Source organism: Lemur catta, chromosome 1 (genome assembly GCF_020740605.2).
Source record: "Lemur catta isolate mLemCat1 chromosome 1, mLemCat1.pri, whole genome shotgun sequence".
In the NCBI taxonomy this organism is placed as follows: domain Eukaryota; kingdom Metazoa; phylum Chordata; class Mammalia; order Primates; family Lemuridae; genus Lemur; species Lemur catta.
Genome location: NC_059128.1, coordinates 1,516,173 through 1,543,678, shown reverse-complemented (window position 1 = coordinate 1,543,678; position 27,506 = coordinate 1,516,173). Strand labels below are relative to the sequence as shown.

General features: G+C 68.2%; 1 protein-coding gene across 6 annotated transcripts; it reads left to right on the top strand.

The window, feature by feature from the left end:
• Positions 1-496: 496 nt before the first annotated feature.
• On the top strand, positions 497-27,506 carry INF2 (inverted formin 2). Of its 6 annotated transcripts, none has more exons than XM_045559505.1 (23): positions 497-584; positions 12,535-12,934; positions 14,091-14,206; positions 14,278-14,437; positions 15,009-15,042; positions 16,077-16,218; positions 16,863-17,004; positions 17,205-17,903; positions 18,338-18,486; positions 18,572-18,633; positions 18,923-19,025; positions 19,267-19,352; positions 19,665-19,765; positions 20,393-20,463; positions 20,550-20,657; positions 20,997-21,067; positions 21,813-21,933; positions 22,097-22,261; positions 22,436-22,538; positions 22,664-22,825; positions 23,386-24,033; positions 24,465-24,524; positions 27,234-27,506. In XM_045559505.1, exons 2-22 carry the CDS (start codon positions 12,544-12,546, stop codon positions 24,521-24,523), a joined length of 3,693 nt encoding a protein of 1,230 aa, XP_045415461.1. In that variant the 5' UTR covers positions 497-584; positions 12,535-12,543; the 3' UTR covers position 24,524; positions 27,234-27,506. The 6 variants fall into 6 exon arrangements, with proteins under 6 accessions (XP_045415461.1, XP_045415458.1, XP_045415485.1 ...); XM_045559502.1 differs by lacking the exon at positions 27,234-27,506 and adding an exon at positions 25,866-26,128; XM_045559529.1 differs by lacking the exon at positions 27,234-27,506 and adding an exon at positions 25,866-26,128 and having other exon boundaries at positions 498-584; positions 24,468-24,524.

Genomic DNA, 27,506 nt, shown 5'->3' with positions numbered 1-27,506 from the left:
AGCCCTGGGGGTGCCGGGCCCCCCGGTCAGGGCCGGGGTCCTCACACCTTTGTGTGCTGCAGCAGCGCCAGGGGGCCCATGCCAGGCCACCTGCTCCAGTCTCTGGGTGAGGCTCAGGACTCTGCCCCTTCCCCAGGCCCAGGTGGATACGAGCCGCTGGCAGGGGTGGGGAGGCCCCGGCCAACTCCGCGTGCCCAGTGGAGCGTCTTCCCCAGCCCGGGGCCGAAGCTCATGCCCCACCGTCCTATGTCCTAGTTCCTCCGTCCACTGGATCAACAAACACACCCACTGACCAGCGCCACTGCAGCCAGGCGCCAGCCCCAGATGGAGATGAGTCAGCCGGCCTCGCCCTCCACCCCCACCCCCACCCCCAGCACCAACTGCTGGGGGCCAGGAGAGCGAGGGGAGGCCTGAAACCTGGCACTGGGGAGGGCAGGAAGCTTCCTGCTCTGAGGGGGGAGAGGAGCTGGAGCCCGAGCAGAGCCGTGTGGAGCGCTGGCCTGCCTCCAGGTGCATTCCAAGAATTGCTGAGTCCCTGTCTAGGAGCGGCCACCATTCCCAGGCTGGAGGGTGTCCAGGAGCCGGTAAGCTCCCGCCTTGGCTGGCTCCACTGGGCTCCCGGCACTCAGCACGGCTGCCAGAAGCACGCCTGCCCCAGAGCTGAGCCAAGGAGACTTTTAGCCAAGACTGCTGGGCCTGGGCAGGGTCTGCACACGCAGGGAGGGGACGTCTCCAAGCCAGCAAGTATGGGGACACCCCCACCTCAAGGGAGCACATGAGCCCCAAGAGGGCATGTGGTCGGCCCCGGGGCAGAAGCTGCTGTGAAGCTGGGAGCCACCTGGCCCCAGGTCTGAAGGGTCTGCGTCCGGAGCCCCGCCATCTGCCCGTGGCCCGCTGTCACCAGCCCTGTCCCCATGGTCTACACACAGCAGGCCCTCGGGAGAGATTTGTCAAGACACAAATGGAGACACTCTCCATGTGTTCTCATCTGACCCTGGATACAACCTTTACAGTGCTTATTCTATGACACAGATGGGGAAACTGAGGCTCAGCAGGGCCATGGCCCAGCCTGGGGTCACACAGTGAGTGCTGGAGCAAGTCCTCAGGACAGGCCTGGTGCCTCTTCCATCAGGCTGGGGCTCCAGAGAGGCCGCCTGCCTCTGCCCTCCGCCCTCCGCCAAGCCACCCACGGCCCGTGCCCCCAGGTGCATTCTGCGTCCTGTGAGCTCTGACCCACGGTGAGACATCAGAAGAGACTTTCGGAGCTGGGGGCCCGGCTTTGTCATCCAGCCAGGCCAGAGCCTACCGTGGGGCCACGTGTGCCTGTGGGGTGGTGGGCCACCACCCGGGAGGACAGAGGAGGCAGGACAGCAAGGGGGTGGCAGAGGAGGCCTGCCCAACACCGCGCCGCGCTGCTGGGAGGAGGGGCGGCTCCCAGGGATGCCACCTCCACCACCAGCAGAGCGGGGCTGCCCCGAGCCCACCGAGAGCCCCCGCGGCGCGGGCGTGGGGAGGGCTGTGGGCGGGCTTGATGCAGACGCGCTCGACTTGGAGGAGGGAAGCCCGGGCGTGGGAACTCAGCCCGGCCGCGCGATGCTGGGCACGGGGAGACGAGCCCGTCCCACCGCCGGTGCGTGGGCCGACGGCGGGGTCGCTGCGGGTGGGGCGGACCTGGAGGCCGCGGGCGGTGGAGAGCAGGGAGGGGGGGACAGCGACAGCGGGTGGGGGTCGGGCCGGCTCCCGGGTCTCCCCTCCCACCGGGAGCCGCTGCGGTATTTACCCGCGTGGGGCGACCCCGCGAAGTGCCCCCGCAGCCGGCCAGAGTGGGCGGGGCCTACCTAGCGACCCCTCGGGGCCGCCCGCGCCCCACGTGGCAGCCGGCGGGCGGGGCCGGCGGGAGGAAGGGGCGGGGCCTCCCCGCCCCGCGCCCCGCCCCGCGCCGGCGCTGCGCCCCAGTGCGAGCCCCGCGGAGCGCCGCAGTGGGCGCAGGCTGCCCGCAGCCCCTGGCCCGGCCCGGCCCGAGCGCCCGCCGCCCGCCGCCCGCCGCCCGCCGGCCGCCGCCCCACCCGGTAAGTCCGCGGCCTCCGGGCCCACCAGGAGCCCCGCGGGAAACTGAGTTTGGGACGAGACTGGGCGCGCCTGGGGCTGGGAGTGGGGCTCCAGGTAGCAGCGCCTGCGCTCCGGGTGGCGACGAGCGATCCCGCGGCGCAGGGCGGCAGGGGCCCCCGTTCCTGGGCGGGGACCCCAGGGCGCCCCTGGCCCCGCCGGCTCCGCGCGCCCCGCCTGGGACTGCGGCCCTGGCGCGGGGACGCCGCCCGCAGGGTGGAGGGCCGAGGGTCGGCCAGCCTCCGCCTGGCAGGCGGGACTTCCCCGCCTCGCGGCTGCCACATCCTGACCGTGAATCAGCCACAGTTGGGAAAATAAACTTCAACTTCGGGTCCGCCGCCGGGTGGCACCCCAAGGCGCGCGCCGGTCTGCGGCCCCACCCTGACTGCGTGGCTTCTAGCTGCCCAGCGCAGGTGGGCGCACACGGCGCCCGGGAACCCCCACTGGCAGGCTGGGGAGAATGAGCCCCTGTCACAGCTCTCTGTCCCTTCTGGGTGGGGTGGGAGGCGGTCCCTGTGCCCCCTCAGCCCCAGCTGTGAACCCTCCTCCCGGGGAGTGACCTCAGGAGTGACCACAACCTCAGGAGAGCCAGGGTGATCAGCTGTGTCTCTGACCAGTCCCCAGCCACCCCTGGGGAGCACAGGCGTGGGGGAGGTGGTCTGTCTGTCTGGGCCTTCTGAGGCTCCGCCCCGCGGGCTCCAGGCTTCGCAGTGTGGGCCTCAGTTGTGACCACAGCATTAGCACCTGCGCAGCTGGACACCACGAGTCAGAGTGGCGAACATGGCTGTGACCCCGCCTGGGCCAGGAACCAGGCACCCACCCAGGGGTCAGGCACACCCACACGGGAGCCGGAGCTGGGACATTCCCTTCCCACGAGTCCCTGTCCCCAGCAGTTGGGCCTGGGCAGGACACTTGCCTTGTCTGGGCCTCAGTTTCCACAGCTGCACTCCAAGGGCTGGGGACAGTGGCTTGGGCATAGACCTGCTCCCTGCAATGGGGAAGGACCCAGAGCAAATGCTCTGAGCCCCTCAGGGTGCCATGCCAGGCAGGGGGCCTTGGGAGTGGGTGCTGCAGCCCCTGGCAGCAGGTGTCGGCATGGGGCCCCTGGTGTGGGGTCGGAGCCCTCACACTGCCCACCCCACCAGGTCAGCAGCGGCTTTCTGTTTAAACAGCCGGGTGGGCACAGACCTCTCCTGGGACCAGGTGGGAGCTGACTGCTGCCCGGGCCCCACTTTCTCGTCCCTCCCCCAAGAGTTGGAAGATCTGGACTGACATGGGTCCAGCAGGCCGCAAAAGGGGCGTCCCTGGAGAGCAGGACTGAGGGGCTGCCCCCCGTGACCCACCCCGTGGGCTGCCCATCGAGGGTTCTGCTCTCCACAGCGAGGCCTCCTGAACAGCAGAGGGTTAACCCTCAGGGCCCCCCACACGCTCTGTGGAGGTGCTGATGGCTGTCGGAGCTAATTGCACACACCTCACACGCTGGGACCTGGGAGCTCCTGCCTTAAATAGACTCTGTTCAACTTCGTCAAAGTGCAGTTGCTTCCCAGGTTGGAAAAGTTACCAGGTTCGAGCAGGCTGTAGGAGGGTGTGTGATCACTGGGTAATAACAGGGTGCGGCCCGTGGGTGCAGGCAGGATGCGGCCGGCCAGCTCTGGCTGGGGTCGGTGGCTGTCCTCTGAAGCAAGCTAAGCCCTTGGCCCTTTGCAGTGCCCAGAGGCAAGTGCCCCATGGCCTGAGGGAGGGGGCCTGAGTGCCGCCTGGCCCCTCCCCTGCTTGGCCTTGCACACAGCAGCTGTCTAATAGGTGCGTGGTTCGTGGCCCGGTGGACACGGTGCACTGGGGAAGGCACAGCACCTGGGCTGGGAGGTAGAGGCCACGCCACGGGATCCAGTCTCTGCAGGGCTGTCCTCGGGCCACAGCAGAGCCAGGCTCAGGGGACACCCAGTGTGGAGGACAGAAGGCTGGTATCTACTGGGCATGAAGGAGGGCGTGCGTGGAAGCGGGGGAGCTCCCTGTCACTGGAGACAGGAGCAGGGTCCCACCATGTGGCCTCCTGCTAGGGAGACCCCCAGGACTGCCAGCCCCACGGTGGTAAGGAGGGTGCTGCCCAGTCTGCCCCTGAGTGCCAGGCCGGTGTGGGGTCTGTCCACAGTGCCCGGTGCACCGGGTGACCTCCATGGTGACCGCCAGGCCAGGAGAGCGGACTGGGCTTGTCCTCCCATGGGGGCTCCTTGCCTGTCCTCCCTCAGCACCTGTCTGAGGTTTGATTAAATAAGGTGGGGGCCGGGGGCGCAGCTCCGGGCGTCCTCTCTGAAGGGGTGTGTGAGCGGGGGCTGAGCCGGGGAGAAGAGCCAGCCTGCCACCTTCCAGCACCTGACCTCCGACCTCTCCATCCCGGTGTGGGTGGGTCCTGCAAACAGCGTCCTTTTCACAGATGAGAAACTGAGGCACGGAGCAGTTGGGTTACAGACTCATGATGTCCATTCTGACCAGAGATGCTTATAAACCCCGTGTGTGTTGGCCTTCGTGCCCCCCACCCGCCTCCAGTGAGACCCGGGGCACTTACTGGGGGTCAGGTGAGGACAGGCAGCCCCTTGGAGAGCTGGAAGCCAGGGCTGTCCCTGCCACCCCCATCCCCACCACAGTGTTCACGCCAGGGGCCCTGGCACCGCTGCCCTGGGAATAGAAGGCTCCGTCCTGGTCAAGTGGCCCTTCCTGGGCCTCTGAGTGGGGCGGGCGGGCGCAGGCCCACCCTGGGCACCTGCCGGTGTGACTCTGGAGCAGCCCACGCAGACACACACTGGCCGAGGGCCGGTGTCCTGGGCCCTGCAGCCACAGTTCCTCGCAGCGGGGGGCAGGTTGGAGGGGGAGGGCCGCAGCATGGTGGAAGCCCAAAGCCGAGGCCCCTGTCCCAGCCCACTCTGAAGACAGAATGGCCAAGGGCAAGGGCCAGGGCCGCTTCCCTCTTCCATCTGCTGCGTCCCCCCACCCAAGCCGAGGGAGGGGAGGGTCCGGGAGAAGGGCCAGGTGGGGCTCTCCTGAGCCTCTGTCCCTCAGCTCATTCCCGTTGGGGACATGGGGACGGCGTGTGCACTCAGGAGGATGGCGTGGGCGAGCCCAAGGCCTGGCTGGGCCCTGGCAAGGATCGAGACCTCTGCAGGGTCAGGGCTGCCTCAGCGGGGCCCCCGCTCACGCCTGCCACTGTCCTTTCCACCCCACCCTTCCCGTGAGCGGGACCCAGTCTGGGCACCCCCGGCCCCAGGTGGGACAGGAGGGGTGGGCATAGGCTGGAGGGCTGCCCTGCTGCCATGGCTGTGCCCGGGCCAGCCTCACGGTGAAGCCCGAGGCCTCCCCGGGCAGGGTGCGTGGCCAGCACTGCAGGGGCCAGCTGCCCAGGGCCCTGGGGTGAAGTCCGGAGTGGATGGGAGGCCAGGCAGGAGCCACGCCTGGGGAGGGGAGGCAGGTGGCCCCCGGCTTCCCGTTTGCAGAAGTGCCGCTGAGGCCTCGCGTCAGAACCTCACACTGAGGCTGACCCAGGGAGGGGAGGGCCCAGAACGGGACCCTGGAGGGGCTGTGCAGGCCATGCCGGGTCAGCCAACCGGGGTCGGAGCCACGCGTGCCTGGAGAACATCCTGGCCATTCTGCACAGGAGAAACCCGAGTTCAGGACGGGCCTGGCTCTCCTGGGGCCTTCGCGTCCCACCGAGGAGCGCCAGGCATCGCACCGCCCCGCTGAGGCTCTTGCTCGCCCGATGGGGCCTCACGGACTCCCGGTGGTGGCTGCCTTGGGCCCCACCCCAGCTTGATCCGGCCACCAGACGGGTGGTGGGCCGGGGAGGTGGCCGTCGGGGCTCGACACTTCGTGGTGGTTACAGGCCCTGGCTTTGCAGGCGGCGTCGCAGTCTGTCCACAGGCTGCGGGGTCGGCGTCGACACCCTCGTCCCCATTTGAGGACAGGAACCAGGAGATCCTGTGTGTCATCCAGGGGACCCGTCAGCCTCAGAGGCAGAGCCAAAGCCCTGCCCCGCCGGGTGGCCCTGGCGGTGGCCCCTGGCCGTGCCGGGTGCACACTCGGCCTCTGGCCCAATCTCAGTCTGCCTTTGTTCTCCCTGCTTCTCAAAAAGCAGCTGCCGGACCTGGGCCAGGGTCAGGGCCCTGGGGCCGGGCGTGTGAGCCGGCAGGGGGCCACCTGGGCATGGGCAGAGTGGGGGCTGCACGCCCTGAGGCTCCGATGGGCTCAGCCAGCAGGGCGGATCCTCCCCGGTCGGGACAGGCTTTCTCTGAGGACACCAGAGGGCCGGGATGGACACGGCCCCTGCAGGTGGCGTCTGTGGCCAGGCACTGGGGCCTGTGGTCCACCAGCCCAAGTTCATAACCCCGCTTGCCCCCCACGGCTGGCAAGTGGCTTTGCCTCCCCCCCCACCCCGCTAATCACAGATCTGCACACGTCACCCGCATCGTCACAGGTGCCGGGCAGGCCCCAGTGCTGAGGAAGTGGCCTGAGTGCAGCGGCTGTCATTGTCCTTCCCCGAGCCTCCCCGTGGGCCCCCAGACTCCAGACCGGAGCCCCAGAGTGTCAGGTGTGGCCAGGACCTCGGGGACACCCCATCCGCCCTGCTCTCTGCAGCCCAGGAGATGGAGACCCGGAGGCCCCTCCCGCAACCGCGGTCCCCGCGCACCCTGGGTGCAGGTGGAAGTGAAAGCCTGGCCTCCTGGCGTGGCCGCCTCCACACTTCCTGTCCTCCCCTGAGGCAGCCCAGCGTGTTCGGAGAAACCTGGCGCCCACTTCCGCAGACCCTCCTCGCCCACCGCCCTGGCAGGCGTTTCCTGCTCGCGGCGTCTGCCCACGGGGCTCCCTGTGGCCGCCCGCTCTGCCCCTGTCCCCGGTGACCGAGCACTCTGAGCCCAGCCGCCGTTTGCGATGCCAGTGGTGGTTTCCAGGCACTTGGTGCTTCTGTCCTCCCTACAAACACGACCACACACATCCCAGATGCAGCTTCTGCCGGCATTTGGGCAGGTGTCCTCATGGCACGTGACTCTGTTATGGCTGACTCCCACAGTGTGGCTGCTTCCCGTCTTGTTTTCTGACTTGTTTCACCCCTCCCGGGGCCTTCTGTCCTGCTGCTGGACCCTGCAGGGGTCTGCTGGGGCCTCCTTCCATGCGGTGGGGGGGCGGGTCTCAGCGTGGCCTGGGAGGCAGGGGCCTCGCACGGCGTCCTGAACTCAGGACCACAGGTCAGTGGGGGCTGGAGTGCTCCTTGGACGTGAGGCGGACCAGGGGACAGTGAGGACACAGCCACCCCCCGGGCCCTGCATGCGCCACGCCTCTGGACGGGTGGTCCGTAGGTGGACACACATTCTCACCCTTCCCGGAGGCCCCCCACACAGTCCCCTCCCTGGGATTGGCCCGCGGCGGGAGGCTCAGCCTGGCAGGGAGGACGACACGCGCCGGAGGCTCAGCTCCGGGCCTCCCCCACCCTGCACAGCCTGGGCTACCCCAGGAGCCGCGAGAGCGTGAGCTGTTCTGGGGATCCAAGTGTTGCCAGGCAGTGGAAAAATTTGGGCTCTTGGAGGAGCTAAAAATACCCTGTGGCAGCCCCTGCCTCCCGGTTCCGGAATCCTCTCCTGCCGTTTGCCCGCCCACCCGCTGGAAGACAAGCTCCCTCCTTGTACCCCGCCCAGGGCTCCCCGCCCTGCACTGAGGCTGGTGAGGCCACCCCGAAGCCTCTGTCCTCCCGTGGCCTGCTCAGGTGCCACGTGCCCAGCCTGTGCCCACCCCACACCACCCCCTTGGGGTCCCCAGGGCCCCTGGGCCCCAGGCAGCCTTACAGTCCAACAGGGACAGCACCCCGAGGTGCTGGGCTGCAAGCTCTGTGTGCTCCTGTGGGAGCCGGGACCCCGGGGCAGACCACCTCACCTAACAGAGGCGGTGCACCGGGGGCTGCCCAAGGCGGATCTGGAACGTGTCCCTGGGGCCTCTGGGCTCAGTGGAGCTGGCTAAGGGACTGGACAGAGGGCTGGACCCTTGGCGACCGGCTCCCGGAGGCCGGTGACCGTCAATCTTGCCTTATGGGTGCGAGAGCTGGGCCCGGGGGCCATGCGGCGTGCTCAGGCTCCGCGAGCCGGGATTTGGACGTGGGCGCACTAACTCCCAGTCTGGCCGTGGACCCCATGCAGGGCCCCCAGCAGCTGTGCACAGCCCTGGGCCCAGGACCACCAGGAGCCCCCCCCCCCGGCTCAGTGTCTCTGCCTGCACAGCAGGGCTGGGCAGGGGGTCTCCGAGGTCTGGTGGGGGCCAGCTTTGGCCCTGCCCCCCTGCCGGCCTGACAAATGACTCCCAGGTAGGGGCGGTGGCTCGTGGCTTCCCATGAGTCAGTGCAGCTGCCCTGACGTGTGGGTGCTGGCATCACCAGGCCAGCCGGCCTGGCGCAGGCAGGCGGAGAAGGCAGACGGGCGTGGTGCTGAGGAGCTGCCCTCTGAGGACTGGGCCAGTGTACCCTCCCGTCCAGGACCTCACGGCAGCCCCCAGCATGCCGGGTCTGGCTGAGGCGGGGGAGCTGGCCCCATGCACACCCGAGGGAGACCCTGCCTGCAGGGGCCTGTCTGGGGGAAGGCATGGGCCTGTCACAGTGGAAACCCCATGTGACTGGTGACACCCTGCTGATGGTGGGGAGGGGAGCCCCACAGCCTCAGGGTCTTCATCGCAAAATGCCCCACCCTCTGCAGTCCCCTCGGTGCTGGGGCGTGGGGGTGTGAAGCCCGGGTGGGGCGTGGCAGTTGGGGATTCTTCCTGGCCTCCTGACCCTTCCGCTCCCCGGGGCTTGGGGTCTGCCCAAGGGGTGGGTTCTGGCCTGAGCCTGGTACTAGGGCCCTGCAGAGTGCAAAGCTCTGAAGCTTGCAAATTCCTGCCCCTGCATTCCTGCCCTCAGGAGGGACACACCCCCGCAGCCAGGATGGGGGGACTCTGAGGACACATCCCTGCACACTGGGCTGGCCCGCTGGAAGCCCCGCCCCCATGCCACGGCCATGGGCAGGGCCAGAGGGGGAACGGCCCGGGGTGCGTGGACAGTCACCCCTGAGCACTGGCTCTGCAGTTCCTGTCTGTGGGATCCCACTGCAACTGCCTTTACAGGTGGAGAACAGAGAGGCAGAGTAACTTGCCCTGGGCGCACAGCCAGTAAGCCCAGGAGTGAGGCTCCCACAACCCCAGGTGTTGGTGACCATGCCCTGTGCTCCTGTGTAAGCTGTGGACCCCGCACGGTGCAGTCCTGGCAGGAACACACAACCAGCACTCGGCCGCCTGCAGTCGGAGCCGAGCCTGCTCTGGCGGGGCCGCCGCCGGGCTTGGCAGAGACCTGCAGGCAGGCAGTGGGCAAGCGGGTTCATCACGCGTGTGCGTACAGCTTGTCTCTGTGTGTACAGAGAGCTTTTGTAGAGAAGGGAGGCTGGGCATGCCCTGACGGGGCTGCTAGCCGGGGCCCAGGCGGCTGGCTAGAAGTGGGGCTCCTGTGAGACAGGTTAGGGGCAGGCAGTTGACTTTCTCTGCTGCCCCAAGTTGGAAGCAGGGACAGGAGTCACAGAAGTGGTCAGTTATTAACCAAGTCCAGCTGTTGGGGGCCGATTGCTGCAGGGGTTTTGTTTGGCTTCCCGGGTGGTCGGTGCAGGCTGCGGGTCAGCGTCGTTCTTTGTGCGTGGTCTGGCCGTTGTCCCTTTGGGTGTTCAGTGTCTCATCCCGACAAGCAGTGGGAGCATCTCTAGGGAGACATCCCGGCACAGGGCCCGGCCGGGTGGGCATCACGGAGGGAGGAGAGCAGCTCTGGCCTCGGCCTCCGGGGCCCCCGCCACCCTCACTCTCCTAGTGGGACACGAGCTCAGCTGAGCCCTGCACCCCACGCTGCCCACGGGCAGTGCTCGGCGGGGCACCGACCCAGGACACTGAGCACAGTGCCAGGGAACAGGACACGGGACCTTGCCTGGACAGTCAGGCCAGGGTCCTCCTGCTGTGGCTCCATTTTCCGCCCACCCCCACCCCACCCAGACCAAGGGGGCTGCTGTCGACTGGGGTCTTCCCAGGAGTGAGCCTGTGGCCCTGGGGACCAGGGCAGGGCAGTGCCAAGGGGGGCAGTGCTCAGGTCAGCAAGCCCCTGTGCATCTGGGGGAGCCAGAAATCTGGGGCACAGCGGCTCCAGGCCACACCACTTGTCTCCAAAAGCTCGGGTTTTGTGCATGGAGGGACCCCTGGGGCTCTTGGCTGGAGAGGACACTTTGGATGCCAGAGGCCTGGCCTGGGAGAGTTCGTGCTCCGTCTTCCCAGCCTGCGCCAAGGGGACAGGGACTCCGGCCAACAGAGGCGGGGAGGGAGGGTGAGTTCTGGGTGCGTCTTTGGGCGGCAGCACCAAGGTGGGTGGGAAAGCGTGCAGAGCCCGTCTGCCTTGTGCGCATGGTGGTGGGAGCAGCCCTCCCCCACCTCCTCGAGGGGCTTCTGGGACCCGAGGCTGCCTGAGTGGGGGCAGGTCACGGTCAGCAGTGATGAAAAGCCAGGAGGACGCCGGCAGCCCGAGACGGGGCCTGGAGTGGGTGGGCAGAGGCAGCCGGAAGGTCTTACGCATCTGGGTGAGCAGACGGTGTGGGGGTGGGGCCTGGGAGGGGGGGTAAAACCACGGGGGTCGAAGGGGCCCTGGGCTCTCCACTCTCCGAGGGCCGGGGGAAGGGCAGACGACCCACAGGGGTGCAGGCAGGGGGAGGGGCGTCCACAGCCTCCCAGGTGCTCCCAGCAGCCTAATGCCAGAGGTGCAGGTGAGGGACCCGCGGCTCAGACGTGAGTGACTCGGCTAAGGCCTGCTGGGTGTCGGCTGGGTCGGCTAAGGGCCCGTGCTGGGTCACCACACGGGCCAGAGGTCCTGCCACCCATCGGGCTGCCTCCCAGGGGGTCCTGGTGGCCTCACGGGGCGTTGGGCAGTTGGGGGCGGGCGGTGGGCGGGGCTGGACTGGCTGAAAGGCCCGGCGGGGTCTCTGCGCAGCTGGGCAGGGGGGGCATGGGCCCTGGAGCTGAGGGGAGGGGCCAACGGGGCCTCCAAGGTGAGGATGGCAGGTGCTGCGGCCACAGCCACCCTGGGAGACAGGCCTGGGCGCTTGTCCCCACTCGGCCTCTGGGTCCCGTGTGACCCCAGCAGCCCCTTGTCCTGTGTCTTCCCAACGTGCCAGGGTGGGCAGCACTTGCAGTGAAGCTGTGCTGGCCATCGGCATGTGGCGGGCTCCACAGCTGCCGGCTGGGTGCCGTCACGCTCTGCTATCCCCAGCTGTGGCACCTGGCACGGCCTGGCTGCTCTGGGAGCCGCTTCCCCCCGGTCAGCGGGGCTGGAAAGGGCCTCGGGGGTGGTGGGCGCCGGCTGGAGAGTGCCGGGGCTGGGCCCAAGCTCCATGGAGCCGCGTCCCTGCCAGGCCCTGCCCTTCAGGCCTCCCTTCAACGCTAAATATAAGGTCCAAGCCATACATGGTCGCAGGAGGGCCTGGGATGCCCCTGACCTTTGAGGCCAGTCCCCAGGGGCTGTGGCTGGGGACAGTGTCTCAGCCAGCTGGGCCCAGGGAGGGGGACTTGGTGGATGTGGAGAGGACAGCAGAGGTGCGGCCACCGCCTGTTCTGCTTTGGGGAGAGGTGTCGGGGTCGGGGTCGGGGTCGGGGTCGGGGGGTACTTCTGGGCCAGGCTTCCGCCAGCCTTCCAGAGGGGTCCGGGCTGAGTCCTGGTAGAACTCCGAGGGCCAGGGTCTTGGTTGTCTATCCGCCACGTGCAGGCAGACACACTGGCAGGGAAGAGCTGGCCTGGCCGGGCTGCCTCCCCCCACTGGGGGACATTCCCTGCCCGGGGACCCTCCAGGCGGCTGCCGCCCCTTCCCTGGCCTCACTCCTGACACTGAGCAGCCCAGGAAGTGCCTGGGGGTTGGGCTCCCCCCACCACTTGCCCCATCTGACCCTGGCCCCTGGGGCAGGGGAAGCAGCCTGGGGGTGAGATAAGGGAGCCTTTCTGTGGCCTCATCACCACTGGCTCAGTGGTGTTCCAGCCAGTGTAGCCGCCTGCTGCCCACGCAGGTCTGGTCTGTGCACAGCCCCGGCCTCGGCCCTGACCTCCTCGGGTCCTCTGGGTGCCGTACGACCCTGCTGCCTGTGCCCGTGGGCGCCTTGGTGCTTCAGTCAGGGACGGGCACGGGGGAGGCCCAGGAACTGTGCAGCCATCGTCAGGGCGAGGGACAGGGTGCCACCGTGACCTGTCAGCCCAGCACGTCCCCCAAGCAGGAAACACGACAGAGAAACGGGCTGGGGACTGTGCCCCCACCTGCCGCTGGTGCCACGCTGGGCCCCCCAGCCCCGGCCTCGGCCTGGCCGTGGCCTCCACCCCTGCCCCAGCCGACGCTCTTCTCCCCGGCCCTGCAGCTCGGCAAGATGTCCGTGAAGGAGGGCGCCCAGCGCAAGTGGGCGGCGCTGAAGGAGAAGCTGGGGCCACAGGACTCGGACCCCACCGAGGCTAACCTGGAGAGCGCCGACCCCGAGCTGTGCATCCGGCTGCTGCAGATGCCCTCCGTGGTCAACTACTCGGGCCTGCGCAAGCGGCTGGAGAGCAGCGACGGCGGCTGGATGGTGCAGTTCCTGGAGCAGAGCGGCCTGGACCTGCTGCTCGAGGCGCTGGCGCGGCTGTCGGGCCGCGGGGTGGCGCGCATCGCCGACGCCCTGCTGCAGCTCACCTGCATCAGCTGCGTGCGCGCCGTCATGAACTCCCCGCGCGGCATCGAGTACATCCTCAGCAACCCAGCCTACGCGCGCCAGCTCTCTCTCGGTCAGCCTCGCCGCACGGGCGGAAGTCAGGGCCCGGGTGTGGGCCGGGCAAGTAGGGCTTCCAGGGGTCGGGGGGCACCGTGCACCCCACATCTGAGCCCTGGTCACCGTGGGCCCCACACCGGCTGCACCTGCCGTCCCCTCGGTCCTGTGATTCCACCCCACCCTCCCCCGGCCCTGTGCTGGTCCAGGCCCTCGTCCGCGCTGTGGCAGCTGGAGCTGCCTGGTCAAAACCACAGGTCCCCCGAGTGGCTCCCATGTCCCCTCTGCCTGGCTCCCAGCCCGAGACCGCAGCCCAGCCACAGTGCTCCAGGGCTGGCCCGCTCCTGCTGGAGGCATCCTCCTCCACCTGCCAGCGCCTTCCCCGGCTCCCCCTTCCCACCCGGTCCCCTGCCCTGGGACCTGGGGGCTTCTTCCCCATCAGCGGCCCTGCCCAGGCTGCTCTCTGCATGCCTCCAGGGTCTTGCTCATCCTTTAAGTGCCAGCCCATTGCCACCTCCTCCAGGAAGTCTCGCCAGGTTGTGCTCAGTCCTGACCCCTTGGGGGAGACCCTTGCCCACCAGGCTGGACTGCTCCATGGCAGCAACTTGTTTCCCTGACACTTGGGGCTCCAGGACCAGCTGGGGGTGGCAGTGATGGGTGCAGCCAGGCCCGTGGGGGCAGCAGGTGCCTGCCTGAGTGAGCCAGAGGCCGCCTCATCTGTGCGCTGGTGCAGGGGCCAAGCCAGCCTCAGCCTGGCTGCCCAGTGAGTCCTGGGCCTGTTCTCAGGAGGGCGAGATGACAGACACTCCCAGTCTTTGACAGCTTGGGGGATAGGGTCGGAGGCGGGGCCTTGTGGGGACAAGGAGACATCCCAGGTTCCGTCTGCTGTAAACACAGATGGGGCTGAGATTGGGGAAAACATGGGCCCACGGCCAGGGACAGGACTGGCGGGGCCAGCTTAGCAGACCCCGAAATGCCTGGGGCTGCCCCTGGCTCAGGCCCTTCCCTGTGGGGCATGGGGAGAGGACAGCACCGCAGGGCCCTGCCCCTTGCCCGGCGCCCAACGTGGGCTTGGGGTGAGTGCGGAGCAGCCCTGGCGTCTGCCCGGAGCCCGGCCGCACGGGCGTGGGGCAAGGGTGGACCGCGGGCCCCGCTGAGACCCGCCCACCCCGCAGCCCTGGACACGTCCAACGTGATGGTGAAGAAGCAGGTGTTCGAGCTGCTGGCTGCCCTGTGCATCTACTCGCCCGAGGGCCACGCCCTCACCCTGGACGCCCTCGACCACTACAAGGTGAGTGGCAGGGCCTGCCAGGCGGGCCGGGGCCCCCCACCTGGGCACACCCTGACCCCACCTCCCCACAGACCGTGTGCAGCCAGCAGTACCGCTTCAGCGTCATCATGAGCGAGCTGTCGGACAGCGACAACGTGCCCTACGTCGTCACCCTGCTCAGCGTGGTCAACGCCGTCATCCTGGGCCCAGAGGACCTACGCACACGCACCCAGCTGCGCAGCGAGTTTGTCGGTAACCACCCCCCGGCCGGGCCCTGCGCTCCCCAGGGCTGCCTGGGTGCCCCTCCTGCCAGCCGGGTGCCGGGCAGACCTTTCCCAGGGCCTCCTGGGCCAGCCCAGCCTAAACTGCATCCACCCGGGCAGGTGGGGCCCCCACAGGACCTGCCACTGCCCCCCCACCAGGCCCCAGAGGAAGGCACCGTCTCACTCAGGCCCGGGGAGCCTCCTGCCACCAGCTGCCCCTTTGGTGGACACGGGCCCCAGAGCACCTGGGCGTCAGCCTGGGCAGTGCCCAGTTACAAAGGCTGGCAGGTGGTGTAGGGGTACAGGCAGTGTGACCCCCACATCCAGCCCTGCCCATCCTGCTGTGACCAAGCCCCACTGTGTGCCCAGCCCAGTGTCACCCCTCCGGAGCCTCACGTCCCTGGAGTCCTGCGGGAGAAGCAGAGCAGGGCTGGGTGCCCCAGGTGGTAGAAGTGACCGGGCTGTGGGTGTCAGGGTACAAGATGCAGGTGACCCTAGGGCAGGCAGGGGTGGCCGGAGGCAGCCTCTGTGCCCTTCTGAGTCAGTCTGTCCCGTCCCAGGGCTGCAGCTGCTGGATGTCCTGACCCGGCTACGGTGAGTGCCCACAGTGCCGGTCCTGCCACTGCCGCTTTGCCGCTCCCCAAAGCCAGGCCCACCTGCCCCTTGGGGCCTAGTCACCTCCCCAGCCAGCAACTCTAGATGGGCAGGGAGGTGGCACCCAGACAGCCCCAGTGGGTCCACTCTGAGGCCAGGTCTCAGGCTAGAGCCCGGCTCACTATCCCTGGCAGCTGCCCTTGGGAACGGGGGCTGCCAGGCACAGTGCGGGGCATCTGTCAGTGTAAGTTTCAGATGCACGACAGGTGACGTTTCAGTGTAAGTGTATCTCAGGTACTGCATAGGATATACTTACGCTGAAAATTATTCATTGCTTATGTGAAATTCAAATGTAATTGGCACCCTGTTGTTTTATTTGTTAATCTGACGGCCCTGCTAGGAACCCAGGTAGCTGAGAAACCCTATCCTGGGCCTCAGTCAGGGCGAGGTCCCCCCCCCCCAACCCCAGAGAAGTCAGCTCAGAGGAGCCCAGGACTGGTGTGGCTGGTGTTGAACTGGCCTTGGGCACAGTTTTGCCAAGTGGGTACATTGTGCCCCGCCAGTGCCCAACTGAGGGGGGCCTGCCCTGCCTGCCAAGGGCTCTGCTCATTGGCCAGGCTGAGATGACTGGCAAGTCCTGGACCCAATGAACACTCCAGCCCCTCTGCCAGAGCTCCGCCCCTCCCTGTGTCCAGGCGGCCACGGTGGGCCTGTCTCGGATGTGGTCTGACCATGCCCTCCCGGCACCCAGGGGGGCCTTTCCTCCCCGGCGCTCAGTCCTGGCCCCCCGCTCCCCGGGCCTGGGTGTGCACATCTTTTGGTGGAAGTGGGGGAGCCTGACCTTCCCAGGGGGGTGGAGCTGCCCCTGTGACCTGGCAGGCTGGCAGGGACGAGCCCGCCACTCTCTCAGGCTGCCGTCCCTGGCCACACTCAGGGTCTGCAGTGGCAGAATTGCCAGCACTGCCCAGGGCTGCCCCCGCCTGTTGGGAGTGGGGTGGGCGGGGGCAGCGGGCTCAGCCGGCCCCCCACCTCAGAGACCTGGAAGATGCCGACCTGCTGATCCAGCTGGAGGCCTTCGAGGAGGCGAAGGCCGAGGACGAAGAGGAGCTGCTGCACGTGTCCGGCGGGGTTGACATGAACAGCCACCAGGAGGTCTTCGCCTCCCTGTTCCACAAGGTAGGCCTGGCTGGGGGCGCGGAGAGAGGCCCCACCACAGTGGGCCGTGGGCAAGGTCCAGGGCTCGGAATGGCCCCCATTGGCCCTGGCCCAGCCTGCCGTGACCTGGCCAGTCCTACTGTGGGGAGCGGCAAGGCTGGGGGCTGGAGGGAGGCCGTGCAGGAGCGCTGGGCGCCCGGCTGGCTGTCCGGGGGCAGAGCTGGGTTTGCAGGACCCAGAAGGACAGGGTTCCAAAGGCCGGGGCTGCCCAGAGCTGGCCTTTGTCCTGGGCCCCCAGGTGGCCAGTCCCCATCAGGTGGACTCTGGGGGGTGAGGGGCCAGGAGGCGGAGCTCAGGCCCGGCCTTTCGTTCTCTGAGCTGGTGGCTCTCAGCTGCAGGTGATGGTGCCCCAGGCAGCGTCTGAAGACAGTTAAGTTGTCAGCACTAGGCAGTAGGGGGGTGCTACTGGCACCGAGTTGGTGAAGACCAGGGATGCTGTTTAACATCCCATAGTGCACAAGACAGTCCCGAATGTCACCAGTGCCATGGGCTCTGATGCTGTCATCACCAGGGCTCCCACGAGGCATGGGGGTGATGGGGTGACGCCCCCAGCAGACAGGCCCACAGGGAAGGGAGAGCTGCTGACCCCCCACCTGCCTCCCTAGGTGAGCTGCACCCCGGCGTCCACCCAGCTGCTGTCCATGCTGCAGGGCCTCCTGCACCTGGAACCCACCCACCGCTCCAGCCAGCTGCTCTGGGAGGCCTTGGAGAGCCTGGTTAACCGGGCCGTGCTCCTGGCCAGCGACGGTGAGGGGGCAGGGGGTGGGGGTGCAGGCTGGTGGGCAGACAGGAGTCTTAGATCATGGGGGGGCCGTCCTCAGCCCCTCATGCGTGTCTGCCCAAAGGAGGTGGCCACCCCTTTCCTGCCTCCCCCTGCAGCCCACGTCCCTTCCTTCCTGTCCCCTTCTCTGGCCTTCTCCCTTGACCCTGGACATCCCCCACCGCAGCCCAAGAGTGCACCCTGGAGGAGGTGGTCGAGCGTCTCCTGTCCGTCAAGGGGCGGCTCCGAACAAGCCCCCTGGACAAAGCCCACAAGAGCGTCCAGGCCACCCTGGGCCAGAGTCAGAGGGGCAGCTTCCCTGAAGACGGCACTGCCCCTGAGGCCAGCGTGGAGGGCCAGCAGCCAGCAGTGGCCCCCGCCTGGCAGCCCGTGGGCAGCGGCCAGAGAGACAGTGGCGGGAAGACCCCACAGCCGAGTGCCCTGGAGCAGGGGACACCCACCCCACCCCCGCCTGCACCCCCCCTTCCTAGCTCTACCACCGGGGCCCCTCCCTCTTTCCTTTCCCACCAGCCAGGCCTGGGGGCCACGTCCCCCCCAGCACCTCCTCCCCCTCCCCCACCCCCACCCCTGCCATCCTCCTGTGGGCTCGTGCCCCCCCCACCTCCACCACTCCCGAGCATGGGGTGCTGGTGCCCACCCCCACCCCCACCTCCACTGCCTGGAGTGGACTTGGGCCCCCCCCCACCTCCACCCCTGCCCGGCCTCCCTGGCCCTTCCGAAGTGGACGGCGTGGAGGAGGTCATTGTGGCCCAAGTGGACCACAGCCTGGGCTCGGCCTGGGTCCCCAGCCACAGGCGGGTGAACCCGCCCACGCTGCGCATGAAGAAGCTCAACTGGCAGAAGCTGCCGTCCAACGTGGCACGTGGTGAGGGTCCCTAGGCCCCCGAGGGAGATTTCCCTCCGAGGACGGGGGCTGGTGGTGCTGGGGTGGCTACAGCGTGCGTGTCCCTGCCAGGGAGCGGCCCTGCTCTTGGCTCAGCGTGGTCTGGGGCGGGGGCGGGGGAGGAGCAGGTTGGAGCCCCCCAGCCCCAGCTCCTGCGGGCTGCTGCAAGTCTGGGATCCGCACGCAGCCCCTGCGCTGCCCGGGCCCCTCGGCGCCCCGCTCAGGGAAGGCCACGGCCGGCCAGCAGCCGCGCAACCTGCCATGCGGACGGATGCGCACCTGCGTGTCCACGTGCTTAAGTGCCTGCCGTCTGTGGACCCAGCTGGGCCCAGGCAGGGCACCCTTGACAGCCTTTGGGAGGCCCAGGCCCCGCCCCCCGCCCCCTGCCCCCTGAACCCCGGCCGCGCTCCCTGCAGAAGGCAACTCCATGTGGGCGGCGCTGGGCAGTCCGGACACCGAGGTGGTGGAGCCCGACTTCTCCAGCATCGAGCAGCTCTTCTCCTTCCCCGTGGCCAAGCCCAGGGCGCCGGCCGCTGCCGCCCCCGCCAGGAAGGAGCCCAAGGAGGTGGGACGGGGGCGGGGGAGGACGCAGACCCGGGTCCCCTGCCCTGCCCGGCCCGGTACCAGCGCGTTGGGTGCGGGTTTTCCAGATCACGTTCCTCGACTCCAAGAAGAGCCTGAATCTCAACATCTTCCTGAAGCAGTTTAAGTGGTGAGAGTCGGAGACGCCCGCCCTCTGCAGGCCGCCGCGGGAAGTGCACGTGCCGACCGCAGGGTGGGAGGCAGGCTGCCCCCAGGGGCCCCAAAGACCACCCAGCCCAGGCTCCTGGGAAGGACCCAGGGATCAGCTGGGACCTTCCCCGAGGCCACACACAAGCAGCGGCCAGAGCAGGCGATTTCTTGGCCCTGAGGCCAGTGCCGAGTCCTTCCCTGCTGCGGGGGGCTGTCTGGGGCCCCTGGGCCGCGCCCTCTGCCGAGCAGCTCTGTCCTCTCCCCTCCAGCTCCAACGAGGAGGTCACCGCTATGATCCGGGCCGGGGACACCACCAAGTTTGACGTGGAGGTTCTCAAACAGCTCCTCAAGCTCCTTCCGGAGAAGCACGAGGTGAGCTGGGACCCCCGCCAACCAGGGGAGATCGGGTCGGGTGGGGGGTAGTCCCTGGGGGCTCCCAGCTGGGGCACGGAGGGGAGGGGTCCCAGCTCTGCCGCTGCCCCGAGCCGCGTGCCGCAGGGAGTGGAGCTGCACGTGGGCGGGCGGGGGCAACAGGCAGTCCGGGAGGGCTTCCCGCGGGAGGGCGGGAAGCTGGCATGTGGCGGGGTCCTCCACACGGGCCTCGTCCCCGCAGATTGAAAACCTGCGGGCCTTCAGAGAGGACCGAGCCAGGCTGGCCAACGCCGACCAGTTCTACCTGCTCCTGCTGGGCGTTCCCTGGTGAGCACGGGCAGCCCTCGCACCCCGGGCCGGCGTGGGGAGGCGGCAGAGGGAGGGGCTCCCCCCATCCAGAACCACAACTGTCTGGTTTCCAAACTCTGCTCGTGCCCCACCCGCTGGCCCCCGTCTTCAAAGAGCAAAGCTGCGGGGCTGGGGCCCGAGGGAGCAGCCACTCCTCTGCGGCTGCCCCAATGCCTGAGTTGACCAGGGCCAGCCCGGCCCCGGCAGCCGCAGATCTGTGGGCCTAGCCCCACGCTGCAGGCGGGCGGGTGGGGGCTCCCGGCCCCTGACCGTGGGCTCTGCTGTCCCCAGCTACCAGCTGCGGGTCGAGTGCATGCTGCTGTGCGAGGGTGTGGCTGTCACGCTGGACATGGTGCGGCCCAAGGCCCAGCTGGTGCTTGCCGCCTGTGACAGTGAGTGGGGCCGGGGGGCCGGTGGGGTCGGGACACAGCAGGGCACCTGAGGGTGTTGGCCTTCACCGCAAACCACCCTCGTCACCGTCACCACCACCTGAGGCACATGCAGACACAAGTACCTGCTCACAGCCTCTCTCACACATGGTCACACACACACCCCTGAGCAAGGACTCAGCGGGGACAGCATGGCCGTGGGCAGGGACACCACGGGTCTGGACCACGAGGTGCAGCTCACTTCTGTCACGTGCATACAGTGGATGTCCCCTCCCATCTCCCCCACAGAGGGACAGTTACCCGGGAGCCAGAGCAGCCACAGGCTCTAGGAGGTCCCTCTCAGCACCCGGGTGTCCTCACCCATGGGGAGGGGTGCAGTCACCCGTGCCCGGGGTTGGTGAGGGGTCAGTGCTGCTGACCTGGGAGACATGGTGCCCGTCCCCTGGGCTTGTTCCTGGCGGAGGGTTTGCAGCCACCGAGCCCAGCCCTGTGTCCCTCCAAGCTGGGCTGAGCCTGGGGAAGGGGCCTGGGGGGTAGCGGGCGAAGGAGCCGGCAAGCAGGACCATGCCCCACTCTGGGGCACTGGGGACTCGGCTCCGAGACCCTTCCCCAGCCCCAGCCCTCCCACAGGCCTGCTCACCAGCCACCGGCTGCCCGTCTTCTGCCAGCTCATCCTGAGAATCGGGAACTTCCTCAACTATGTGAGTTGGGGGCTGTGCCCAGCCTGCCTCGTGCTGCCCCGGCAGCCCCCCCGGGAGGCAGGAGACTCACACCCTGTCCCTCCCAGGGCAGCCACACCGGTGACGCTGACGGCTTCAAGATCAGCACGTTGCTGAAACTCACGGAGACCAAGTCCCAGCAGAACCGGGTGACACTGCTGCACCATGTGCTGGAGGTGGGCTGCCGTCGGGACGCGCCCTTGGGGGTAGAAGGGTGTGAGGGACACGTTCGACGCGGGGGTGGGGGCTGGTCTCCCTATCCCAGGACCCTGCCTGGGCCCCCAGCGTCAGAACCCAAGCTGTGCCTCTGCCCTCCCAGGACACCTGCCGCCCGGTGTGGGACAGCCCCTGAGAAAAGCAGAAATGGCACAAAATCAAAGCCAGGCCCGGGGGGAGGATGTGGAGGCCCAAAGTGCTGGGGGTTTCTAGATCTGCCTTGCTAAGGGGCTGGGGACAGGCGCATCCCCCGTCCAGGCTGCGGCCACAGTGGATCTCACGGACGTGTCCTGTTGCAGGAAGTGGAGACCAGCCACCCCGACCTCCTGCAGCTGCCCCGGGACCTGGAGCAGCCCTCCCAGGCAGCAGGGTAGGTAGCTCCTGCCAGCGTCCCCCTCCGCCACCAGCCGGACCCCCAGCCTCTGGCCCAGCTGCCCGGCGGCCGGCCAGGGCCAGGTCTCGGCTGCAGCACCCTGCCTGGCAGAATGCTGGCTCTCACTTTGGGACGGGACCATCTGCCATAGCTTGTCCCGCGTGACTTAGATGAGGAAACTGAGGCCTGGGGGCAGCGATTAACCTGCCCAGGGTCATGCTGGGAGCAAGTCTAACAGTTTCTTTACAAGGCTCACCTTCACAACAGCCTGTGAGCACAGTCCTGCCTCCCCCACCGTGTAGACAACGAAACAGGCCCAGGGAAGCTGTGTCATCTTCCTGGGGTCACACGGGTGGGACAGGTGGGCAGCCCGGGCCACCACCCCCTCCCCTGCACCCACCCAGGGCCCTGGCTCTAAGCACAGGCCTTTCCCAGGCTCCACCTGCCCCAGAAGGTCCCCTGGTCCAGGGGCTGCTGAGCCTCAGTGGGGGCAGGGCAAGCGAGCAGGACATGTGACCATTAGGGGTCCCTGTCCCAACACTCAGGAAGGACCGAGGGCCCACTGGACCAGGCGCTGACCACACCGCGTGGCCGGCCTCAGGGTTCTGACCTACTCTGGGCCCCGCAGTGCACAGCGAGGCACCTGGGTTTCCCCGGGGGTGTACAGGTCGGGCCCCCAAGTCCCAGTGTGGCTGGATGTCACCTGTCACCTGGCCCTGCCTGGCCCTCCGGTGCCTTTCAGGATCAACCTGGAGGTCATCCGCTCAGAGGCCAGCTCCAACCTGAAGAAGCTTCTGGAGACAGAGCAGAAGGTGTCGGCCTCGGTGCCGGAGGTGCAGGAGCAGTACGCGGGGCGCCTCCAGGCAAGCAGGCGGGGGTTGGGGGGGCGCTCCCCAGGGAGGCGGGTGGGCACGCGTGTCCCGGGTCCACCAGGCCCCACCCACCCGCCCTTGCGGCCCCCACTTCTGAGGAACTGGGGGTCCCCCAGGGCCCTCCCAGGGCTGTGACCTCGCCCCGTGCCCCCAGGCCAGCATCGCAGCCTCCCAGGCGCTGGACAAGCTCTTTGAGGACATCGAGCAGAAGTGGCAGGAGCTGGCCGACTACCTGTGCGAGGACGCCCAGCAGCTGTCCCTGGAGGACACCTTCAGCACCATGAAGACCTTCCGCGACCTCTTCATCCGCGCCCTGAAGGTGAGGGGCCCTGAAGGACACAGCCCGGAGGCCAGAGTGGGCCCTGGGCCCCCTCGGCGGAGCCGCGCTGTGGGCACAGCACTGTGGGCCACCTGTCGCCCTCGGCCCCGCCCCGTGCGGCCTGTGGAACCCGCGGGGTTGGCGCTGGGTGACCGACCGGGGCTCATGTCGCAGGAGAACAAGGAGCGGAAGGACCAGGCGGCCAGGGCAGAGCGGAGGAAGCAGCAGCTGGCCGAGGAGGAGGCGCGGAGGCCTCGGGGCGAGGACGGGAAGCCAGGTGAGGCCCGGCAGGGAGGGCAGCGGCAGGGGCAGGCCAGGCTTCAGCCCCTCGGCCCCCCCAGGGCCCCCTGGTGGACCCCAGGTCCCCGAGAGCCCCTCTCTGAGGCTCCCTGGGCTCCCCAGGCAGGAAGGGGCCCGGGAAGCAGGAGGAGGTGTGTGTCATCGACGCCCTGCTGGCCGACATCAGAAAGGGTTTCCAGCTGCGGAAGACGGCCCGGGGCCGCCCGGACACCGACAGGGCCAGCAAGGCAGCTGCAGGGGACGCCCCAGGCGTCACGGAGTCTGGTGAGACCCTCGCCCACCTCCTGCTCTCCTCAGTTCCCTTTCCGCGTCCCCACAGTGTGCCTGCCTCCAGGAAGTCCCCTGACCTCACAGGATGGCCCGTCCTCTCCCTGGGCTGCCCCAGGGCACCTGAGATGCGGTGGCCAAGGGCACCGGCCTCCTCCCGCCATCTGTCCTCGGAGCGTCTCTGCTCCAACACGGGGCCCTGGCCTGATGTGACAGCCACCAGCCCAGCTCCAGACGCCCAGAGAGTTGGGGTCCCCGGGGGCACAGAGGCCACCTGAGGTGACCGGAGGCAGGTGGCACGGCCCTGGGGCCCCTCTCCTTGGAGGTGCAGGGCGGCGTGGCTCTCCCATGCTGTGGACACAGCGTGGATGCTGAGGCCACGCCCCGCCCCGTGGAAAGCCGCCCTTGGAGGCCCCTGCGGCCATGAGACCCCACAGAGTCCGGAGGCTTCTAGGCGGGAGCTGGGTGGGGCCTGGGGTAGCTGAGCTGGGGAGGCCCCTGGGGGTGGCTTGGGGCTGATGCCTGCCCGTCACTGACCCTCCCTCCTTCCCTCGCAGGGGCCAGCAGGGACCCTGCAGGAGGCCCCAGGGGTGGCACTCGCTGCCCCACCTCTGGGCCGGGCCTTGATGCTTCAGCCACCAGTGAGCCCCCAGGCTGGGACCTTGTCGATGCCGTGACCCCTGGCCCGCAGCCCACCCAGGAGCCGTCGGAGGAGGGTGGTCCCAGACCCCTCGAGAGGCGTTCTTCCTGGTACGTGGACGCCAGTGATTTCCTAGCTCCAGAGGACGCCCAGTGTCCCCAGCCCTCGGAGGGGGCCTGGCCAGTGACTCTGGGCGACGGTCAAGCCCTGCGGCCCCTCAAGTTCTCCAGCGAAAAGCCCCCTGGGGCCCAAAGTTCCAGCCATGACGCCGAGGGCCCCGCATCCTTGGGGGACAGCCGCCGGGCCAAGGCCGACAGCACAAGCCAGGGACCGGAGGACGCAGGTGTCCATGGCCGCAGTGCCGGCCTCCCGGCTGCAGGCCTTGCTGAGGACGCCGACGAGGAGGACCCGGCCCCGGAGTCCGCACTGGACACGTCCCTGGACAGGTCCTTCTCTGAGGACGCAGTGACTGACTCCTCGGGGTCCGGCACCCTCCCCAGGGCCCGCCGGGCCTCGAAAGGGCCGGGCCGGCGAAGGAAGAAGCGTTCGACAAGGAGCCAGGAAGGTAACGCAGGGGCTGGGGCAGCTGGGCACGTGGTTGGAGCTTGTCCGTCCCGCGCCAGGGCCCTGGACCTCTCCCCTTCTCCACTGGGCGCCCGGGAAAGAGGGTGGTTCTGGGGTGCAGCCCACAGGGGAGGAGGTGGCCGCGCTCCCCACAGGAGGGCAGCTTTGGGGGTGGCCGCCGCCTGTGTCACCGCCCCTCTCCCACCCCACTAATTCCTGCCTTCCCTGCTCCTCCGGCGGGCGGGGGGCGGGCACCACAGCAGAGGCGGGGCAGGGCGCGGCAGGGCAGGGCGCGGCGTGGCGGGGTGCCTGGCGCCAGGCCCTGGACATGTTCTGGCCAGAGAACCGGGCAGCTGGTCCCGGTCCCCACCCTCCGAGCTTAGGGCTGCTCGCGTGGGACACGCTGTTGAGTGCGTTTATTTTGTTTGAAAGCAGAGGTTGCCCCTGATTGTGGTGATAGTAATACAAAAAGGCTGTGTGTGATCCAGTGAGGTACGTATGCAGCCGGCGCTCTGTGTGCACTAACGGTGGCAGCAGGGCAGTGGGGCCTGAGCTTGCTGCCCGGACCCCGATGCTAATCCTGGCTTCTCCCAGCCCACCTGGGTGCCTCAGGGCCCCCTTTCCTGTGCCAGCGGTGGTGGGCTCCTTCCGCTCTGTCCACCCGCTCTCGGGGCCAAGGCTCGCTTACCTGGTGCCCCCCGCCCCACTGCGGCAGGACGCAACCTCAGGGCTGGGCTCCGGCACACAGGCCTAGGGATGGCGGGTGGACGGCGCTGAGCTGGGCCCCCTTCCGGGGACAGGGCTCCAGGCTGAGGTTGTTCCTTTCCTGACCGCGGTTTCCCTGCCCCTGCGCTTCACTGAGTCCGTTCCCTTCCCCGGCTGGCCAGGCGGGTCCCCAGGAAGTCTCTGAGGCAGCAGGGATGGGCCCAAGGGCAGGCACTGCCAGGGACTAGCAGCAACTCTCTAAGGCTTGGGTGGGGGTGGGTAGGCCCCCCTTCTCCCCCTCCCCCTCCCCCTCCCCCTCCCTCTAACCCCTCCCCCTCCTTCCTACGCCCCCATCCTCCCTCTCCCTTCCTCCCGCCTCTCCTTCCCCTACTCCCGCTCCTCTCAAGGCCCTGGAGATGGGGAGGGGTCTTTAGATGCAGTTTCCTGCCAGTGTGTGCCACCCTGGGCCTTCTGGGACCCCCACCCGTGGGCAGGACAGCTGGGGCCAGAGCGGCTGACATACAACCAGACAGACCAGCCCAGGTCCACCGTGTGCCCAGACTGTGGCGGGTGTGGGGACAGAGGGCCAGCCTGGCGTGGGGTCTCCCGGCCCCTCCGGCCTTGCCCAGGGCAGCGCAGGGAGGCCGGGTGCTGTGGGTGTGCGGGCCGTGGTGGAGGAGCAGGGGTGCAGGCGGGAGGCCGCTGGGCCCTCAGGCAAGGGCAGCAGTGATGTCGGGGCATTCCTGTCCCTGCGGTTTGTCCTCACGGTTGGCGCAGAGCCCTTACTCTCCATCCAGCGCCTGCTGCCGGGGTCGTTTTCCGCGCCTGGCTCTCTGGGGCGAGACACCAGCATGTGTTTTTCAGAAAGGCCCGGCCTCTCCCGTGGAGGCCGGTCTTGACCTGCAGCCCTGGCCCGGCTGGGGGTCTGCAGGGCCGGCAGCCGTTGTCCAGTGAGAAGGTTGCCGGCCCGCGCTGAGCCCCTTCTCCCCCTCTTCTTGTGTGGAAAACTTCAGCCTGGCAGGAAATTTGCAGAGAGATCAGAACGAACACCACTTTGTCCCCAGAATTGCAAAAATTTGCAAAAAATACCAAAATTGCTAACATCTTGCTACGTTGCTTCCCCACCAGAGCCACTGGGGAGGAACCGCAGACTTCGCACCTGGGCCCCACACTGCCCCGACACCTGTCCCGAGAGCCCTGGGCAGTGGGCGCAGCGATGTGTCACGTCCACACGGCAGTGTGTCGGTGCTCGGCCCACGCCCTGGGCACGTGCCCCAGTGTCCCTGTAATGCCGCTCAGGGCCCTGGCTTTGGGTTCTTTGGAAACGAGATCCCGTCCAGAATCACAGGCTGTTCGGTTGTCACATCTCTTCAGTCTCATTTGCTCTAGAACTTTCCAGCCCCTTTTTGTCTTGTACGACAGTGACATTTTGGAAGGCATTTTGGGTTGGCTGAGGGCTTTCCCCAGGCAGGTCCACGTTGGGTCTGGGCCAGGAGTGCGTCAAGGGAGGGGCTTGGCCGCCTGTCCGTCGGGGTTCACGTCCCTGCTGCTCGCGTGAGGCCGTAGTTGTGGCAGAGCTGTCCCCTACAAGGCCCTCGTGGCCTTGCAGCTCCTAGCGCCTGGGACCAGGCTCTCCCTCTCCCCAGCGCTGCTCTGCCCTGGTGGCTCCTTGTTCGAGCTTTCCCTTCTCCACTTTTTTAAGTTGTGCGAGTTTTCAACGTCCGTCACTGTCGCACATTTGGGCGGGGACCAGTGGGGCCCATCACGGGCTCCCGCGCCCCTTGATTGGGGGCCCCTCTGTTCCCTGAGCACAGCGCCCTGCTCCGGCTCTCCTGCCCCAGCCTCGGCCCTGGCGGTTCTGTGGCCCCCGCGGTGGGGGTGGTGCTGAAACCCCTCTCGGAGAGATGGTTGACAGTTTGCGCTCGTTTTGCGCAAGCGGTGGCTCTCACACCCGAGCCTGCCCCGGTCCCACGGGGGATCTGGGGACGTCGCCTGGCACCAGGGTGGCCAAGTGAGGGCCTGGGCCAGAGAGCTGGGGGTGTTTGGGCCGGGGGCCTGCAGGGCCAACCGTGGAGGCCATCCAGGCGGCGGGAGCCGTTGGGGCAGGGCCTGGTGCCCTCAGCACCCAGCTGGAGAAAGGACAGGCAGCTGGAGTTGTAGCACGAGGGCGGGAGTAAGGAGTGTGACAGAGTGCAGTGTGTCTGGGACGTGGGGAGATGGGCTTCAGAGACCCCATCTCAGCAGAGAGGAGACAGCCATGCGGAGACCCAGCCTGGACAGCAGCCGGCTTGCCCGGGCCATCCCAGCACCTTCCACCTGCATGAGTTCTATTGCTCCAGCGACAGGGCCTGGGGTCAGAGTGGACCCGGGATGCGCGGCACAGCCCACTGGCCAGTGGTGTTAACGGGTGCCAGCACATGGAGACCCCGGCCGGCACCATGGTGCTGTCCCCAGCAAGGCTGCTCCTAATGCTGTGCCCTTCCCTCCTCCCTACAGGCCTCAGGCCCAAGCCCAAAGCCAAGTGACAGGGCCCCCGGGTGGCCCGAGCGCAGCAGCCGCTGCCAGACGTGCTGCTGAGTGAGGCTCTTCCGGTGGCCAGGCTGGGACTGGGCCCTGTGAACCCACAACTCCGTGCCTTACCCGGCCAGGGCCCTCCCGGAGCCTTCCGGGGTGTTGTGGCCAGGACCCCGACAGGCACCGCTGCCAGCCCAGCGCCCTCCTGACTGCCTGCACGCACCCAGCGTCCCGCTTCCTCAGTGCGGCTCCACA